The sequence below is a fragment of the Notamacropus eugenii genome, chromosome X (assembly GCF_028372415.1).
Source record: "Notamacropus eugenii isolate mMacEug1 chromosome X, mMacEug1.pri_v2, whole genome shotgun sequence".
Taxonomy (NCBI): Eukaryota; Metazoa; Chordata; class Mammalia; order Diprotodontia; family Macropodidae; genus Notamacropus; species Notamacropus eugenii.
In genome coordinates, this window is record NC_092879.1 from 22,429,296 (window position 1) to 22,449,862 (window position 20,567).

Below are 20,567 nucleotides of genomic sequence, written 5' to 3' on the forward strand. Positions count from 1 at the left end.
GCCTGTGAGACACATGCAGCATTCATATTAAGTCAGAGCCTGAGAAAGAGGGGGCAGGAAGAGGGAGAGAAAAGGGGGGGAGGGTTTCACCAGGCAGGGTCAGGAGTCCCAGGACCTGCCCAAAGACTGTATTTCTTAGCCTGCCTGATCCACCCCCACCCCACCACACATACATTGGCCATCCAGCCCAGCCGCCACCTACTACTGCCAATGCCATAACAGCCAGCCCTGCCAGAGGAACTCAGCCTCTGCTTGGCCTCAAGGATGGAGCTGTACACTCACTCAGAGCTATAAAATTACAGGATTCAAGAATTGAATCAGCATCATTGTATTCTCAAATGGAGCTCTCAAACCCCAGAATTCTAAAGTAGACCCAAATGAATGCAAGGAGTCCCTCACAAGCACCGGAAGGGGGGGAGAGCATCAGGAGATCCCCATTTAGCTGGGGTAAATAAGGTGCAAGCTTGAAAAGGAACAGGGCAATTGCTATACAATGAGTCCCTTGAATCCCAGCATTCTGACTATCAGAAAGAATTGACAAAAAAAAAGGAACTAGCTTGGAGTAGATGGGGTGACCAGGCCAGGTGGCTCCTGTGTGGGAGAAGAGCCAGACAGCAGAGACAGACTAAGGCAGGAAAAGGAAAGAAAGGAAGAGGGGAAGAGAAATACATAGGGGTAAAGAGAAGGAAAAAGAGAATGCTTTCTCCAAAGCTGCTCCACCTGTCCTTTTTGAATCTCCCTAAGGAGGAGGGGGTATGGGGTCCCTTCTAAGTTCTTTTCCACAATTGCCTATTTCTCAAAGCTTTCTACTCTTTTTTAAAATATATCCTGATGATTTTTATATGTTTTTTTCATTAAATGTTCTCCAATTACCCTTTAAAAATTTTTAACATTCATTTTTTTTTAATTTTGAGTTCCAAATTCTCTCCCTTCCCTTTCTACCCTTTCTAGAGGATCTTCCCCTTCTGTCCTGGCTGAAGTGGGTGACAGGTGGGGAGTCAAATTCAGAAGGTCTGTTGAGGGAGTGGGGGGTTAGGGGGAAAATGAATTGTGGAACCAAGGAAAACAACCTCTCATTGACATCAGCGCAAAGATGGGGAGGAGGTGGCATCCCTTCTACCTTTTTTGCCTCCATCTCTCCAGCCCCCCCATTCTCTCCTTCAGTCTCCTGCCTTCTCTCTTATTCCATTCTTTCTCTCCCTCCCTCCCTTCCATCAAACTCTCTGTCTCTGTATGTATGCCTGTCTCTGTCCATTTGTCTCTTTCTCTTTTTCTGTCTCTGTGTTCTACCTCCCTGTGCCTCTCGCTGTCCCTCTGTGTCTCTCTTCCCCATCTTTCAAAGTCTGTTTCTCTGTGTCTCTGTCTCTCTATCTCCCTCTCTCTGACTGTTCCTCTCTTCATCTTCTCTCTCTCCCCATCCCTAGATTCCTCCCAACCAGCTCTCTGCCCCCTCCCTCAACAAACTCCTCCATTGCCTCCCATTTGGGACACCAGGTTGGGGTGAGGATGGCAGCTGAAGGCAGGAGAGAGATGTCACAGAATTCTAGAATAGAATCCAAGAATCCCAGGGTTATAGAATGGAATTACGGGATGGCAAAAATCAATTACATTAAAGCGATCAACCTTGGACCTAGAAGGGGGAACCGATATCGCAGTCCAAGTTCTTCTCGACTCACCCCCCTTCTTGGAAATCCTTCCCCAACCCCACCCCCACTGCCCGGGGGGCGGAGGGGGGTGCGAGCTGCTGCTTCCTGTTGGCTGTTGCTGTTGCTGTGGCAACACTCCCTTCCTGCCTCTGGGAGAGGAGGAACACACACACACCACACACACAAACACACACATACCACACAAACACACGTACCATACACATACCCCTTTTACAAACATCCCTGATTTCTAGTGAGGTGGAAGGGAGATACAGGGATGGATGAAGGATAGGGTGGGAGGATTTGCTGTGTGACCTTTATCAAATGAATTGGCCTCTCTGAGCTCCCCCTCCCCTCTTTGTCATCAGGCTAGAAACAGGGTGCCAGATTGGCGGTTGCCCCGGAGACAGAGGAAGGGACTTGTAGGTGGTAGCAAAGGCAGAGCTGTGTTCGAGCCTGTGACATCATCCAAGAAGCTTGCCTTCGGCCCAATGTGCACCGCAGGGACCAAGGCCTTGGAACAGAGGGGCAAAGACAGGGCCCATGTGCCCCCTTCTGGCCTGAGGACAGACTGCACATGCTGTTCCCCAGCCTCTGAGCTCCCTGCCCACCCTCATTCCCCCATCAATCAACCAATTCATTTAATCAGTCAACAAATTCATCTCTCTATAAACCCAAAGCTGGAATGGAGCTCTGAGGCCATGTAGCCCAAACCTGCATTTTGACAGTGGAGGAAACTGAGGCCCAGAAAGGGACTGGGACTTGCCCAAGGTCACACTAGCAGTAAGTGTCAGAGATATGAAATGAACCCAGGTTTTCTGATTCCAGAACTACTACTCTTTTCCATCATATAGTATATGCCGGGTATTATGCTAGACATCAGCAAGGAGATAAGCATTTAAAGAAAAAACAGCTCTTGTCTTTTAGAAGCTTCGAGAGAAGCAAAGTATAAACAGCTATAGAGAAGGTAAATGCAAAGAGTTTGGGGTTTTATTTTCATGTAAGGGTAGGGTAGAGTAAGGGGCAGAAACTTAAGCCTTGTTCATTTTTAACTCGGAAACCTTAACTAGGTGAGAACACAACTCAATCAAAAGATTTAGAATAATTGTAAAAAGGCCTTCAAACTAGAACTCAGTCCACAGAATCATATTATCAAATGAATTGAGGAGGGAAATAAATTCCAAAAACTTAAGGGAATGTAAAGTTCTAGCTGAATCCCCCTGAGAAGGAACCTCCTGGAGGAGGGAAGGAAGGATCTGGGCTTCAGTCTCAGCAAGATCTGCTTCCCCCATCCCATCGCTACTTTGACCAGAGAAGAAGCTTCCATCTCTGAAGGGTCCGGAGGTTGTTGGATTTCCCATACTCCCAGAGGCATCCTAAATGGAATCCCTGAATCAGCAGTTGGCAGTGTCTGCATCATCAGGAGCCAAGGATAGACTAGACTCACAGATCTACGAGAAGTCTAGCAAAGAAACTCCACCATGCTTATGGGAGAATGTCTTAAGCATTCTGGGAATGTTAGAAACGGGTCTCCAGCGACGACCAGGGGCCAGGAGTTGCCTCTTGCCCACATCTCTGAGAGGGACCCTACTTTTTGTATTTAAGTTCAAAATGAAAAGAAAATGTTAAAATATATGTATTTGTAAAAGCCAGGACTATTTACTTTTGTCCCAGCACAGTTTTTGTTTTTGATTTCTTGAAATATAACTCTGAAAAACAGCTTTTTAAAAAGCTCATTGTGTTTTAAATAGAAGTACTCGATTATGCCTTTAAACTCAAATCACTTTCATTGAATGGTCAATAAAAAGGCCAAGCCTCTGAGATTCATTGTTTAGGCTTTGATGATTCAGAATGAGTGTAAATAGCAATTGTTTTGTCATTTGGCCAAAAATTCAGAGGGTCTTCCCCTCCCAGATTCCTATCTTTACATGTCTTTTGGGTTAATTGGGCTGTCTTTTGTCTCAATTCATACTTAGCCCTTAGTTTTTGAACAGGCGTGGTCTCAGACAAACTGAAACCTGGAAAAGTCCTTAATTAGAAAGGCTAAGGTCACCCCCTTCGTGGGCCCTGGTCAGTCATCTTGACCTTTGTCTTGTCACTAAACTCTGGTGACTCTTCTCTCAATTCTGTGTCACTCAAATCCAATTCACTTGCAAGTCAAGACCTTGGTCCTCTTTGGGAACCAAAGATGCACAACAACAAGAAAGCAACTTTCCCTTGGACTCTGTATGCACTAGGGAGAGAAGGTGTCACAGACTTTGGTGGGGATGATTTGTACCTACCATTTTTACTGCCCCATCTTGATAAATACCTCTTTCAAAAATCCACATAAACCTGACTGATTCAATGATTTTCACTTGGTAATCTTGGTAGTAAACCTTGGAACTTTCTCCCTCCTCATGTTCATCCACCTCCCGACTTCTCTGATTTCCTTCGTCTCCCCTTTTCAGTCCTTTGAGGCCTGTGAGCCTCCCCTCAATCTGTTCTGTATCTAACTGATATACATGTAGTCCGTATATAATTTAAGTTGTCTCTCCCATTAGACTGGGAGCCCTTTGAGAGCAGGGACTGGGATTTTTTTTTGGTGGGGGGGGGTTGCCTTTCGTTGTATCCCCAGGGTCTACCTAGTGTGTAGTAAGCTCTTAATAATGCTTGTTGATGCTTAAATTTTTGTTGAGTAAGCACAGCAGTGCTAATAGTATTAGGGAAAGCTGCCCCATTGCCCCTCTGGCCAAGACTTTCAGGTAAATGTTTGACAACAGTTGGGGGGGGGGGGGGGCGGTGTAAGCTGAACTTCATTATTAACATTTTCTCCCTCACTTTCTTAGGTCTAAATAATCAACAAAGCAATAGATCAAACCCTGGTTTGTAACTTTTATCGACTTCCGAGTAGTAACTTTCTCACACCAAAAATTTAATAATCAGTTCTGAGGAGCCAGTTTGATCTAACTAACGGTACCTCCTGAACTCTGACACGGAGAAATAGCCAGCCTAGTTCTGGGAACCCCTTCATCTGTGAGAATGGGAAATAGGATAAAGATACCTGGGAGCAGTGAGGTCAAATTCATAACCACTCAGGCTGCTCATCTGTACATAAGGATCCCTGCTGGCTGGACGTCAACTTAGTTTCCAGATGTAGCATTATCTACGTTTTATTCTGTTTTTACGTATGTTAAGTATGTCTCAGTGACATTTTAATCAGGTTTGGGCCACACTCAGCAGTGTTGTGGTCACCTCTGCCTCAGAACCACATTTAAAAAAAAAACATTAACCCTTGGGAAAAAAGCCTTCTGGTAGGAAGTGGCCCCAAAGCTCAGGCTTGGAGAATTCTAGAGATTCTAAAATGTAGAGGTATGGAAAGAGTCTATTCCAGACTTGGCAGATGGAAAGACTGGGTTGGGGGAACAGCAAACGGTCCCACTGGGCTGGAGTAGGTAAAAAAGAGTGTGTGATCAAACCCTGGGAAGGTAGACTTACAGTCAAATTGTGAAGGGCTCTCGGATATTTTGTGTTTTATCCCAGCAGCAAGAGGGGACTTCTGAAGCTTGCCTGAGCAGGGAGGTGATATGATCAGACCTGTGCTTTAAGAATATCAACGAAGCAGCTGGGTGGGGAGTGGATTAGAAAGAGATTGGAGGCAGGGATCAAAGGATCATAAAGGATCATTTAGGGTAGGAAGGGACCTTAGAGCTTGAATAGTCCCAATCCCCTCATGTACAAACCAAGGCCCAAAGACTGCAAATAACTTGTCCAAGGTCACACATATCTGAGGCAGAACTAGAACCCAGGTCCTCCAACCGAACCTCTACCCCCAGCACTCTTTCCACTGTACTAGTTGAGGGTGGTAGGAGACATTGCATTAACTTTCCAGTTGATAGGGACCTCAGCCATGATATTGTCTAGCCCCCTCATTTTACGGATGGCCAAAGTCACACAGCTGGAGCGGGACTCTGGCTTGCCTGCACCATCTTGTGTGGAATGAGACTTGCCTGGCTCACAACCTGTCCTACTCACCAAGCATGGCCTACACTTCTCAGAGAGTTCCTCAGGGCAAATCTACAGTGGGAAGAAAGGCTGGCCTTTTGTCAAACTTGGATGTGAACTTGGGGCCTGGCTGAATTATCCTTTTACTAGGCCATCTACGTAGACTGTCAGGGCTGCCCAGAGCTTCATCTACATGATCTTACCTAAGCCCCTTATGTCTCAAAACACTCTGGTAAAGCAGGAAGACCAGTGGGGAGGTAGGGGAAGAAAGGCTCTTAAAAAAAAAAATCGGATCTTTGACTTCACTTTTGTTGGAATTACCACTCTGGGTGGGGGAAAAAGCCCCTCTGATGATTCAGATCCTACTGTGTAATTTCTAGTCTGAGAGAGCTGCACCAAGCTTAAGTGACTTGCCCAGGCTTGCACAAGCAGAATGTGTCAGGGATGGGACTTGAATCCAGAACTCTAGTAGAATGGCTGCTCAAGGTAGGCACCAGGAGTACTGTTCTCACAAATTTAGAGCAAGTCTGAGGTCATAAATTTTCCCACAGCTAGTGAATAGCATTCGAATCCACATCTCTCTGACCTCAAAGACTCCGCACTCCTTCTGTTACAGACATAGAATAATTAGCGATCAACACTTCCCTCTCAAAAGAGGAAAGTGAATACCCCCAAGCCAGTCTCCTGATTTGTTGAGTCCGAGTTTGGGAAATACACCAAAGAATGAGCTTGGTGCTGAGGCCCACCCCACACTCCAATGGACAGCTCCCAAATAGGTATGGGGGGTGGGGATGGTTCTGGGTACAGAGAATCGGGGCATAGAGCCTCGAATTTTTTGTAGAGAATGCCTTAACAAATTGGCTGTCGCCTGACTGGGTCATGTGCTTTGATGAACATTTTAAATGGCCTGAAGCCCCATTCTTAGTGTTTCTAAATGTTCTTCTCTTGTGAATAAGCCCTGGAAAACACACCCTGATGGTATCAGACCTGGACACCTGAGCAAACAGGAGAGAGGGGTAGTGCCTGAACAGGGAATAGATGTAATCGTAGACTCATGGGAATGTTAGAGCTGGCAGGGACCTCAAAGATCCACTCATCTGGGCCCTTGGTTTTACAGATGTGGAAACTGATGTCCAGAAAGAGGTAAAACATTAGCCAAGGTCACACAAGGTCACAAGAGCCAGAATCCCATGTGAATATTCAGATTTGGAATAGGGCAGGAATCTCAAGTGAATATTCAGGTTTGGAGTCTGGAATTTCTAAATCCAGGAAGCCAAGCAGAATCAAGGTCTCAACCAGGAGACTGAGGGGGTCTCCTGTCCAGGGTTCACCATCAGGGAAGCAACAAATAGGCTCAGAAGGAAAGGCTTTCATGGAGGGCCATGGGCAGGAACCCCAGGGGGACCATGGCTCAGGGCAAATCTTTTTCAGCCTATCTTTCTTCCTGCCTCCTGGGAACAAATATCCAGCCCAAGGCTGTTCAACCCACAGGAAGGACTCTGGAAGATTGGTTAATTGGCTGATAATGAGAGGAAGGAACATCGAGATCTTAGAAAGCCTCTCTCACCAGATGTCAGACTAGTCCTCATTCCCACCTCCACATGCCCTATCAGCTCTGGGTCATCCATAACGAGAATTTCTTGCATCCAGGACAAGAACAAAGCTACAAACCACAGGCTGGGCCTCAGCTTAGGAGGAGAGAGGAAGAGGGAGGAAGGAGGTCAGATGAGGAGCTTGCCCCAACCCTCCATCTACTAGTGTTCCTATCTGAATAAATTATTCTTGCTACCTTGGTACTAGGCTCTACTGCTCCTATATTTCTGGAATGCAAGTGGCATCAGCACTTCTGCCCCCAAAACTGGGCCCCTTGGGTAAAAACCCCAGCTGCCTGCCTGCCTTAACCAGGAATCTAATCCTGTCTGGGATTTTAGAGTCTCCCCAGTCTCAATCACAGAATCTTCTTCTGTCCCTTAAGGTGGGCCAGGCCTAGAAAGGGCAGCAGAGACTAAAGGGAATCTTAAAGGTCAAATGGTTCAAGCCCCTGTGAAGGGACAGCCTTTACCTGGGCTATGAAGATTCTGGGCAAAGACTCACCAGAAGGGAATGGAGCTGAAAATCCAAACCAGAAAAGCGGCGTCTGGCCTTCCTGTGGGTTCATCTCTAATTTGGTCAGTCCAGTCCCTAGGCAAGGTCTTCTTCGGCGACGAAGGAGGAACACAATCCCTAGGCAAGGGTAGGGAGAGTGCCCTTGCTCAGCACCATGAGATTCTGGGCCTAAAGGAAGGGGTCTACTTCTGCTCTTTGGCATTTGGACATATTTCCTAAGGCAGCTAGGTGACATAGTGCCAGACTTGGAGTCAGGAAAAACTGAGTTCTAATCCTGCCTCAGATACTGACTAGTTATGTGACTCTGAGCAAATCACTTAAGTGCTCCTTACCTTAGTTTCCTCATCTGTAAAATGGGGATAATAATAGCCCCTACTTCATGGAGTTGTTGTGAGCATCAAATGAGTTAAAGTGTAGAGTGCTTTGCAAACTTTCAAATGCCATATAAATGCTATTTATTTTCCACTCTCTTTCCTGGGCAAAGCAGATGGAGAAACAGCTGAAACTGGAGGCCCTTTGCCCCACCCAGCCCCAGAACCACAGTCACCTCACGTGCAAAATGGGCAGAGTAATGAATACCCTCTATCTGTCCCAAAGATGTTATTAAAGGAAGAGAAAACTAGATTTGGAGCCAGAGTGCCTGGGTTAAAATCTAGGTCTTGTGTGACCTTGGACAAATCCTTTCCTTTCCCAACTCTGTAAAATGATATGGTTGGATTTGATCCCCTCTGCAGTGTCTCTCAGCTCTCATTCTTTCCATCCCTCTTATTTCCTCTCCACTGGCCATGTGTCCCCTCAATCACAAAGAGGCAGCATGGTCTAGTGAGGAGAATGTTGCCAAGGGGCTATGGGCCTAAATTCAAATCTTACCACTGACACTTACTAGCAGTACTACCCTGGGCAAGTCCTTTAATCTCTTGGAACCTCAGTTTCTCCATCTGTAAAATGGGGATAATAATAGAACCTACCTCCCAAGACTGATGTGAAGCTCAAATGAGATAATTGATAAAAGGTGCTTTGCAAACCTTAATGGGGTTATAGGAAAGTCAGCTGCTATTATTGTTATTAATCACCAAACTCTTCCTTTCTTCCTCCCTTCCTGTGACTTATCAACATGCTCACTTCTCCCAAATCCTCAAACTTTCACGCCCCCAGCAATCCTTCAAACTATCATTTCCCCTGTGAAACAGTCAAAATCCCAGGGGAAAAAGTGTCTACCCTCCTCCTCTCCTTCACTTCTTTACAATGTGACTTTCAGTCTCACCACTCAACTCAAAGTGTTCTCTCCAAAGTCACTAATGATTTCTTAATTGCCAAATCTAATTGGTCTTTTCTTAGTCTTCATCTTTTAGGCCCTGACACAATTGATCCTCCCTTCTTCCTGGCTAGGCTCTCTTTCTCCGAGTTTTCGTGAGCCTGCGCTTTCCTGGTTCTCCTCCTTTCTGTCTAACTGCTCCTTGATGTCCTTTGTTGGCTCACCATCCCTATCCTGCCCTCTAAGCATGGGTATTCCCCAAGGTTCTATCCCAGTCACTTGCAAGTAAGGACATCCTTCTCCTGATGGCATGGTCCTCTTTGAGAACGAAAGACAAACAACAAATTGTTTATCTACTCTGCTCCATGGATCCACCTTTCTATTTCTTAGCCAGTACCAGACAGTTTTGATATACTGCCTTATAATATAGTTTAAGATGTGGTACTGCTAAATTTTCTGCCATTATATTTTGTTCATGAATTCCTTTGATCATCTTGATCTTTTGTTCTTTCAAATGAGTTTTATTATTTATTCCAGTCCAATAAAAAAATTTTTTGGTAATGTATACATATAAATTATATGCAAAATACAAAATATGCACATAATAAATATGGCATTCTATTGGAGGGAGGTGCCTACCCACTTGAGATATTAAGAAAGACCTCATGTAGAAAGCAGCTTTTGAGGGGAGTCTTAAAGGAAGCTAGGGATTCTAAGAAGGAAAAAGTAAGAGCCTTCCAGCCTTAAAGACCCCAATATTCACAAAAAGCACAAAATTTGGAGCTGAAATATCTTGTATGGGAATACAGTAAATAGGTCAGAGTGGTCGCAACAGTGAGCACATGAAAGGATATAACTTGCAATATAGCCTAACCTGGAGAAGAAACTGGAGCTTGATTGTGGAGGGCATTCCATGTCAAATGGAGGATTTTGTGTTTGGTTTTAGAGACAGTAAAGAGCCACTGAAGTTTTGAAAGTGAGCACCTAACATAGTTTGAGCTATGTTTTAGGGATAACAAGTGAAATCAGCAAGTATTTACTAAGCACCTATTGTGGAGCAGGCCCTGTGCTAAGCCCTGGGGATGCAAAGAAGGGTAAAAGTCAATCCCCTCCTCTTAAGGCTCTCACAGTCTAACCGGGAGATAATCTGCAAACCAAACCAACAAACAAAAAACATGCTACAAATAAGACATATGCAGGATAAACTGGGGGTCATCTCACAGGGAAGGAACTAAGATTAAGGAAAATTGGGGTGAGGGGTAGCTAGATGGCAAAGAGGATAGAGCACCGGCTCTGGAGGCAGGAGGACCTGAGTTCAAATTTGGTCTCAGACACTTACTAGCCACGTGACCCTGGCCAAGTCCCTTAACCTCTAATTCGTTTAAAAAAAAAATCAGGAAAGGCTTCTTGCAGAAGATGAGGGACCTTGAAAGGAAGCCAGGACTTCACTTTGTAAGTGATGGGGAGAACAGACTGTGATATGGATACAAAGGTGCCTTAAAGGTTGAGCTGCTCTTTCGCTGGTTCATCCTCTAAAGGCACCCTAGAGTCTCTTGATACAAAGGCACCTTAAGGGTTGAGTTGCTCTTTTCCTGGTGCCTTAAAGTCTCTCCTTATCTTGGAATACCATAAAACTTCCCTCTTACTCTGGACCTTGGAATTCCTCCCCTCCCCCATCCTAGGTCATAAGATTCCCCTGTCTCCCTTATCCTGTCCTTAAAAAAACAAGCCCCTGTCCCTCTGTAAATTGTTAGTCCTTCTTTCAGGGCTAGGCCACTGCTTTTGCATCAACAAAGCTCCCTTTGGCTAAAGAGAAAGCCTAAGTGAATTCTTTCAAGTTTGAACCAGTCCTCCCATCTCTTTCTCTTCAATAGACTAGTCTATGACATGACATCAGGGAGGTGATGCCATGACATGCAAATGAATTGGATTTAAGTGAGGGAGGGCTGTGGTAAAAACACCAGCCTCACTTTCTCCTCTGGAGCCATCTGGATCCAGCGGCTAGATATAGATCAGGATAACTGGCTACGGCCCTCAGACATACAATACACAGTGGTAAATGATTATAGTAACCTTGTGTTTGATAATTGTAAAAATTTAAGCTTCTGGGATAAGAATTCACTATCTGTTAAGAACTGTTGGGAAAACTGGAAAGCAGATTGTCAGAAATTGGGCATAGACCAATATCTTACACCATTTACCAAGATAAGGTAAAAATGGATACATGACCTAGATATAAAGGGAGATATCATAAGAAAATTAGAAGAACATGAAACATGTTACCTATCGAATTTATGGATAGGACAAGAATTTGTGAAAAGCTAAAGAGCACTGTAAGATATAAAATGGATAATTTTGATTACATTCAATTAAAAAAGGCTTGTACAAATGAAACCAATGTAGCCAAGATTAGAAGGAGAGCAGGATATTGGGGGGAAATTTTTATAGACAGTTTCTCAGATAAAGGTCTCATATCTCAAATATATAAAGAACTTCAGATTTGTAAAAATGTGAGTCATTCCCCAAATGATAAATGATCAAATGATATGAACGGGGAGTTTTCTGATGAAGAAATCAAAATTTCTAATCATATAAAAATTCTCTAAATCATTATTGATTAGAGAAATGCAAACTAAAGCAACTTTGAGATGTCATATCACACCTATCAGATTGGCTAAAATGATAGAGGAGGAAAATGACAAATGTTGGAGGGGATGTAGAAAAATTGAGTTGCTAGTACACTTTTGGTGGAACTGTGAACTGTTTCAACCATGTTGGAGAGTAATCTGGAATTATTCCAAAGAATTTATAAAACTATGTTTACTCTTTGACTCAGCAATACCACTCACTACTAGGTGTTTTCCCAAGGTGATCAGGGAAAAAGGAAAGGAAACTATATGTTCTAAAATATGTATAGCATTCTAGGACTGTATCCCCAAGAGATCATAAAAATGGGAAAGGGTCCCACATGTAAAAAAATATTTATAGCAGCTCTCTTTGTGGTGGCCAAAAACTGGAAATTAAGGGGATGTCCATCAATTGGGGAATGACTGAATAAATTGTGGTATATGAATGTAATGGAATACTATTGTGCTACAAGAAATGATGAACAGGAAGACTTCAGAGAGGCCTGGAAAGACCTATATGAACTGATGCTGAGTGAAAAGAGCAGAATCAGGAGAACTTTGTGCACAGCAACAACCACAGTATTCAAGAGTTTCTTCTGGTAGACTTGGAACTTCGTTGCAATGCAGGGACTTAAAAAAATTCCCAATGGTCTTTTAAGGCAAAATGCCTTCCACATCCAGAGAAAGAACTATGGAATTCAATCGCAGAATGTAGCAGATCACTTTTGTGTGTGCGTATGTGTATTACATTTTGGTTTGCTATATGATTTCTCCCACTCATTTTAATTCTTCTACACAGCACGACTATAGTGAAAATGTATTTAATAGGAATGTATGTGTAGAACCTATATAAAATTGTATGCCGTCTTGGGGAGGGAGGGAAAAAAATCTAAGTTATATATGGTAGTGATTGTAGAACACTGAAAATAAATAAAATTAATTTAAAAAATAAGTAAAATAAAATATGTATAGCAGCTCCCTTTGTGGTGGCAAAGAATTGGAAACTGTAAGGATGCACATCAAATGGGCAATGGTTGAACAAGTTGTGGCATATGATTGTGATAGAATACTACTGAGCTGTAAGAAATGAAAAGCTCCATGACTGTAGAAAAACATGGAAAGACACATGTAAAAAGGAAGTGATAAAGAGTAAAATGGCAAAACCAAGAGAACCTTGTATACAATAAGAGCAAAATTGTTCAAAGAACAACTGTAAATGATTAAATTATTCTGAATAATATAAATATTCAAATCAACTATAAAGGACTCATGAAGAAAGATGGTATCCACTTCCAGAGAAAAATTATAAATAGAAGTACGCGTAGTATGGTTTTATATGTATCTATGTGTCTATGTATATGTATGTGTATATGTACATATGTATCAAATGGTGACCTCTAGTGTGGGGTAGGAAGGGAGAGATGGAGACAGTTTGGAACTTACAAATGTAACGAAAAAATGAATTTTTAAAAATGGTTTTTAATTGTATGTCTTGGTAAAACAGTGTATTGTAGGAAGGAGACAGCTGACCTGGGAATCAGTTTATGTCCTGCCTCTGATATCCTGGATGTGTGACCTTGTACAAATTACTTAACCTCTCAGGGCTCCAAGTAACTCTCCAACACTAGAAGTTATAGAGTGGTCATTGGCCTGCATTGTAGAGGGAGTTAGGAAACAGTGGATGTTTCCTATGCCACCAAAATCTCAGATCTGATCTGAAATGAACATACTTCACAAAGACTTTTTCACGCACACACTTCTCATCAGTAGACTATGTTTCTGGAAAGCAAGAACATTTTCGTGATTCGTATCCTCAGATGCTACCACAGTCCTTGTTGGTATGAATGAAATGTAAAGTCCCCAGCATGGAGAACCTGGCCTTTGCTGAACACCTTCCGGTCTTCAATTGGCATGGAGAGAAAGCAGCCCAGCCCAAAGACACAGGATAGAAGAAATGGTAGGGCCCCCACTGCCATCTCCCTCAGTGTTCTGCCCCATCTTGGTGACATGTTGAAGGAAGAATGTAACTTCGATCACCCTCTATTGGAAGAACCCTGTTCTCATTCAGTTTTCAGGGATCTCCAGTACCCATCCACCTCCAGACATCCTCCCCTCCAAAACCTGTCATCCCCAGGAGACTGAAGTCCAGAAGGCAAAGCTCCCCATTATCCATGGAAGGTCCCAGTGATCCAAATGAAGAGCCGAGAGAACCCAAAGAGAATATTTGCATACACACTCAAACATATAATAAATGAATGAAAAACTGTATATTAAGCATTTATTAGATGCTAAGTACTATGCTAAGGGCTGAGGAGCAAAATACAAAAGCTAGGCAGTTCCTGCTCTCAAGGAACTTGTATTCTAACTGAGGAAACAAGGGAAACATAAGGGAATAGTGACCAAGGAAGAGGACCTTAATGCAAAAAGTTAAGGGAGATGGAAGGGGCACTGAATGGGGCCATAGAGAAGTAGATTGACACACCCTATCCAGGAACAACGGCTGAGTTGATCTGATTGTGATTCATGACTTCAGAATTGTTGAGTTGCGGGTGGGGTGAGGGTGGGAGAAAGAAGTTGGTGAGGTAGCTGCAACCAGGATTAGAAAGAATAAAAGAGTAAAGTCTGTCTGTCTGTCTGTCTGTCTCTCTCTCTCTCTCTCTCTCTCTCACACACACACACACACACACACACACACACATACACACACCCCTCCAATGATCACATCCTCTTTTTTTTTTTTTTTAATAATTTTATTTGCTTGATGAAATGGCAAATGCTGGGGGACTAGGGCTGCTAGGGACAGGAAGGACCATAGATAGATAGATAGATAGATAGATAGATAGATAGATAGATAGATAGATAGATAGATAGACATAGACAGACAGACAGACAGACAGACAGACATGCCCTGGGCCAGAAGGAAGAGGGAAAGGGATCCCCATTCATGGAGGCAACGAATTCTGAGCTAGGCAGAACTTTAATAGGCCAACTGAGTCCATGGCCATCCATGTTAACTATTGGAGAAAGGCAGGCTTTAAGTGTGAAAATAGCTCACCCAACAGCCCAAAAGCTCTTATCTTCAAAAGTCTCCATCACTGATCTCCCCCCATCTCCACTTTCCTCTTCACTGCTTCCCCTATGAAGGGGTTGAGACCCCAAACCTTTAATGGTCCCTTTCAGCAAAACTTAAGAAAACCCCAGGTCCAGCCCCCACTCCCACCCCACCCCCCAATGGGGAGCAGGACGGGAGCAACAGTCAAGCTTCTAGCTCCAGCTCCTTCCAACTTCCTAGGCTACACTTTGACTGAAACCTCAACACCTCACCCCCCTCTCCCTGCAGCACCAGTATTTCCTCTCAAGTCAGAGGGATTCCCCAGACTTCCCTCCACCTCCAGCCCCTGTGCCACACACACACACACACACACACACACACACACACACACACGCATGCACGCGCGCAAACACACACACACACACACATATACAAACACATATTTTTCCAGACAATCCAGCCCAAACTATGAGACCCGGTAATTGCCGGGGCAGGGGTGCCAGGCACAGATAGTTATGACGGAGCAGGGTGGGGGGGAGGGAAAGAGGAGGAGGGCACTTAGGGCACAGGCAGGAGAGAAATTGATAATAACATCCATTAGAGCCAAAGAGCGGGCTCCTCTTCCAGAACTTCCAGCTCCAGGTGAAGGGATTTCTGAATTGGGGAATGGGAGAAAGGAAACTAAGGCTGAGAGTCCTGCTCCATTTTTCCTAGCTTCCTGACCACCACCCCTCTTCTCCAATTCTTCCAGAAGGCTCAACTGGAATGCTGTGGTTCCCTATTATCTACAGGATGAAACTCAAACTTCTCAGCCTGACATTCCAAGGGAAATTTCTGGCCCCACCTTCCTCCACCAACCTTTTCTCTCTTCTCCCCTCCATTGGCACACTGCTTAACAAAGCTCATTCCTCCCTGAAGCTTTGCCCCCTGCCTGGAGTGTCTCCCCCCCCTCCCATTCTGAGTTGTCCAGCTTGGGTGCCACCTTGTCCAGGAAGCCTTCCTTGCCCTTCCCCTGCCACCCCCAAGCAATCACTACAGGCCTCAGATTGTGTGACTTAGGAATCCTCCTGCTCTGGGCTCCCCAACCAGGCTGAAGTAACATACCTTGATGAATGAATGACCAGTTGGCATGGAGGCATCATCACTTTTTCTGCTGTCCTCCCTCATCCCCATCTGCCTCAGTGCTCTGACCCATCTTGGTGATATGCCGAAGAAAGGATGTGGCATTGATTGCCCTCTGGAGTGTGGTAGAGTGGCCATCAGTCTTGGTTTTGCCCTCATCCTTCTTCCCAATCTGTCTCAGGGTCCCCAAGTCCCTTCCACCCCAAAATCTATCCAGAAGACAAACATTTCCCTCAAACCACTGGGCCCAGAGAGGAAGTAGCTTAATCATCCTCACCACTAAGGAGCAGAGCCTAAGAGCTGGGCCTGGAGTCATTCACATCTTTGAAGAAATCCCCATCACCCTCTCTGACCTCCTTCAATCTTACCTTCCAGTGGGTGCGAGCAAAATTTTTCTGGATCTGCTCACTGACAGAACTGAGAATGTTCTTGTCCAGGGCTGTGTCCCCAGAGATCCTAGGGGCAGGGAGAGGAATCCAGAGGGTCAGGGGGCAAGGGGGAAAGAGGGGGGCACCCACCCACTACCAAAGGGGCTTACCAAAGATGCTGCAAGGCTTGTTCACAGCTGAACCGCCTCTCAGGGTCTCTCTCCAAGAGGTGCCGAATGAAATCTTTGGCTGGGAGGTAGGAAGTTCCCAGTTAGGGAATGCCCCTCTGTTCATAGTGACCCCCTCCACCACTCCCCACTCTCAAGAAAGCCCTGGAACTCTATCCTCCCAGAGCCAGGAATTGCTGAAAACTCACCCGATTCAGAAATGTCATCCCAGTATGGGGAGTCAAACTCATAGTTGGCTTTCAGGATCTGACTGAAGAGCTCCGAGTCATTCTCATCATAGAAGGGGGGATAGCCACACAGACTGGGGGAACAGAGCAGCGTGGGACAGGAAAAGTACCAGAGAGGAGATTAGGAGACAAAAGAGAGAGAGGCAGACAGACAGAGAGAGGAGAGAGACAGACAGAGACAGAGAAACAGACAGAGAGAAACAGATAGAGAGACAGAAAGGAGAGAGACAGAGAGGAGAGAGACAGAGGGAGGAGAGAGACAGACAGAGACAGAGAGACAGACAGAGAGAGACAGAGAAAGGAGAGAGAGGAGAGAGACAGAGAGACAGACAGAGAAACAGACAGAGACAGAGAAAGGTGAGAGACAAAGAAAGAGGAGAGAGACAGAGAGACAGACAGAGAAACAGACAGAGACAGACAGAGAAAGGTGAGAGACAAAGAAAGAGGAGAGAGACAGAGAGAGGAGAGAGAGACAGAGGGAGGAGAGAGACAGAGAGAGAAAGGAGAGAGGCAGAGAGAGAGAGAGAGAGAGAGAGAGACAAACAGTGGGAGGAGAGGCAGAGTTATCAGCCTGTTCAGGGTCCCACCTCCCAACCCTCTAAGCTTTACCCCATCCCCAGGCTTAGTCTCAGTTCTCAGCTTCCCACCTTTTGAAGGGTTGGGTATCTTAGGATCCCCTGTCCACCCCCTGGAAGGGACCTCCAAGTTGAGGGGTAGACAGACAGCTAGAACAACCAGATGCCCATCTCTAATAACTCACAGGATATAGGAGATGACCCCCAAGGCCCAGACATCTACAGCCTTCCCATAGGGCTTCTGTTCCAGGAGTTCAGGGGCTGGGAGCCAGGCACCAGGACACAGACACAGAGAAAGACAGATAGACAGACAGACAGATGGACACACACATGGGAACACAGGTATGCAAGCACACAGAAACACAGGTATATAAGGCTCAAGAGGCAGAAAATACAGTTCCCTTGACACCACCCTCTGCCAGCCTAGCCCACAGAGGAAAACATGGTCGTGGTCAAGGGACTGTGCATTTGCATACCAGGCCAACCCTCTCTGTTCCCTTTTTTAAAGTCCCTTCCCCATTCAACAACCCTCTGGCACCCACCATGTCATCTGACACCACCCACCAATGCCCATAGGCCTTGGCCCTCACCAACATAGCCTGGGGTCCCACAGGCAGTGCCCAAGACGTTGCTCTCCTGAATCTTGGACAGGCCGAAGTCAGAAATCATGATCTTAGAATCCTCAAAGGGGGTGGCATACAGGAGATTCTCAGGCTGGAGAGAACACACAGATGAGGAGGGGATGAAGGAGCCCTAACTCTGGGGGGTGATGGCAGGGAGGGGGGGAAGGAAGGGAAGTCTAGCTGAAGGGGAGAAAGGAAGTTTGAAGAGAAAAGGCGGTGTTGACATCTGAGGAGGCCCAGGGCTCCAACTAGGCCCCTGGGAGCTCTAATACCTAATTTGGGGGCAGTCCAGGTCCCAGGTCTGGGCAGGGAGTTTGGGCCTGGGGGAAGGAGATCCAAGGCCTGGGCCCTAGGAATTAGCTCCTGCTCGGCCTCCCAAGATTTCTAGGCTCCCTAGAGGAGTACAGATGGCCTGCTATCCCCAGGACTGTCCCAATCTTGGCTATGGAGGGTGAGTTTGGCTCTGGGGGAAAGGCAGCTCAGGGCTCCCATGTTTCAGCTTAGATACTTTTAAGTCACGGTGCACGATGTCCAGGCTATGTAAGTAGGAGACAGCTCCCAAGACCTGCCCCACCAGGTGACTGGCATCCTTCTCTGTGTACGAGCCCCGTTCCATGATGCGTTCAAACAGCTCTCCTCCTGTCACCCTGGAGAGAAGGGGGCATAGGGGCTTACCCTTCCACTCACTTCCCCAGGCAGCAGCCCACCTCTCTCCAATAGAATAGAAGTCACTTAATTTTGCACTTAGCATAACATCTGGCCCATAGGAAACACCTCATCAATGCTTATTGAGTTTGGTTCAGATACCATTAGGGGTCTGCCCTCCTCCTGATCTCCAGTGGGCTGCCCCCTCCCCACCTCCTCCAGAGCCCAATCCCCTCCTCCTGACCCCCAGTGGGCCACTCCCTTCCCACCCCCTCCAGTGTCCCATGTCCCTCACAATTCCATGGCCAGGTAGAGATGAGAGCTGCTCTCATGGACGTCTTCAAGAGCCACAATGTTGGGGTGACTGACCCTGGAATGGTAGCAAGTGTTTACTGTGAGGGGTCTTGGGGTAGTGAGAGGATTGGGGATAGGAAGGACAGAGAAGGGGACAGAGAGGCAAAGCATATCAAGATCTACAGAGACCTACATATATAAAAACACATGTGTGTGCACACACACACATACACACACAAACACAAACTCAACATGCAATGAGGTTTTATCATGTGCCTGCTAGGCACGCTGTGCTAGGTATTAGAGTCACAAAAACAAACTGATTATTTCTGTGTCCTTTTCAGATAAATAAACATCCACAGGGCAAAATTATTAAGTTGATCTTTGGTGCCCAGACTGTCCCCTCTCCTTGATGAGCCCAGAGTCATTGGATCATAGATTTAAAGCTGAAAGGGGAATTAGAATTCATCTAGACTTCATCTTCTCACTTTAACAGAGAAGAAAACAGACCCAGTGGAGGAGAAAGGACTTGTCCAAGGTCACCCATATAAGAAGTGACAAAAGCCAGAATTTGAGTGAAGTCCACTGTCTCCCTAAACAGTTTTCTTTCCACTAACTCATGCTGTTGTATTCCTCCTCCTCCTCCCCCCCTCTCATTGCCCTTTCCCCTACACAACCTCGTCTTAGAAAAGGACATGAAAGGCCAAAGGTTGATGTGGCCTAAGGCACAACTTCTACAAAGGGATTGTTGCATCTTAACAAGGAATGACTTTTAGCCAAAGGAATGACTATCTAATGGTAATATTTCAGGCATCAGTTCCCATGGATTTGGCTATGATTCCTATGACTGAATCACCAGCTGCCTGCTAGCCATTTCTACTTGGATATCCTATAAACATCTCAAATTCAACATGTTCCAAACTGAATTCACTCTCTTCTCCCCAAATCCACCCCTCTTTGTAAGTTCCTTATTTCTATCTGGGGCACTAACATCCTTCTAGTCACCCAGGTTCAAAACCTTAAGGTCATCCTCTACTCAGTCATTTTTCAGTTGTGTCCTTCGTGACACCATTTGGGGGTTTTCTTGGCAAAGATACTGGCGTGATTTGACATTTCCTTCTCCAGTTCATTTGACAGATGGAGAAATCGAGGCAAACAGGATTAAATAACTTGCCCAAGGTCACACAGTTAGGAAGTGTCTGAGGCTGAATTTGAACCCATGAAGAAGAGTCTTCCTGAATCCAGGCCAGTGTTCTATCCCGCTGCAGCACCACCTACCTCATCCTCCACCACTCAGTCCATTTTCCAATTCTGGCCAATTTTACTGCCGTAATATATCTCCAGTCTTGCCTCTTTTCTTTACTGTCACAGCTATCATACTAGTCCAGGCCTGAGACTAGTCCCCCTCCTGCCTGGATTATTGCTAGAGTCTACTAATTGGCCTCCCTGCTTCTAAGTCTTGCCAGTGGAGGAGAAAGGACTTGTCCAAGGTTACCCAGATAGGAAGTGCTTATTGCTTTGAGGAGAAAATTCAAACTCTTTCCTTTGGCCTTTCATGATCTAGCTTCTCAAATATTAATCTCATTGACACCTGCTCTTTTCTAGCAAATTGGCTGACTGTCCTCTAAACTTAAACGTTTCATCTGCCATCACTGGGGCTAAAGGAAGAGTCTATTCTGATTCTCCAAACTGCTAGTGTCTCCTCAAACATTGGAAAAATGTAAACTGTTTGCATCCTTGGCACTTAGCCAGGTCCCTGTCACGTAATAGATGCCCATACTAAATATTTGTTGTCCAAATGGGGGATGATTGCTGGGGCAGGCTTCCTTCTCAGTGCCCTCTAAATCAATGCATG

At 45.4% G+C, this 20,567-nt stretch overlaps 1 protein-coding gene across 6 annotated transcripts in view; it reads right to left on the reverse strand.

Annotated features, from left to right (window-relative positions):
- Positions 1-13,879: 13,879 nt before the first annotated feature.
- PNCK (pregnancy up-regulated nonubiquitous CaM kinase) overlaps positions 13,880-20,567 on the reverse strand; it is a 10,219-nt gene continuing 3,531 nt past the window's right edge. For 4 of the 6 annotated variants that reach the window (XM_072626975.1, XM_072626974.1, XM_072626976.1 and 1 more), the window contains exons 4-12: positions 18,714-18,788; positions 18,282-18,420; positions 17,741-17,864; positions 17,336-17,411; positions 16,537-16,649; positions 16,331-16,409; positions 16,161-16,248; positions 15,775-15,907; positions 13,880-15,324 (exon numbers count right to left, since the gene is read on the reverse strand). In XM_072626975.1, the coding sequence (XP_072483076.1) occupies positions 15,812-15,907; positions 16,161-16,248; positions 16,331-16,409; positions 16,537-16,649; positions 17,336-17,411; positions 17,741-17,864; positions 18,282-18,420; positions 18,714-18,788 (790 nt within the window). In that variant the 3' untranslated portion in view covers positions 13,880-15,324; positions 15,775-15,811. The remainder of the gene's footprint in view (positions 15,325-15,774; positions 15,908-16,160; positions 16,249-16,330; positions 16,410-16,536; positions 16,650-17,335; positions 17,412-17,740; positions 17,865-18,281; positions 18,421-18,713; positions 18,789-20,567) is intronic. The other 2 variants (XM_072626973.1, XM_072626972.1) reach the window with 1 other exon arrangement.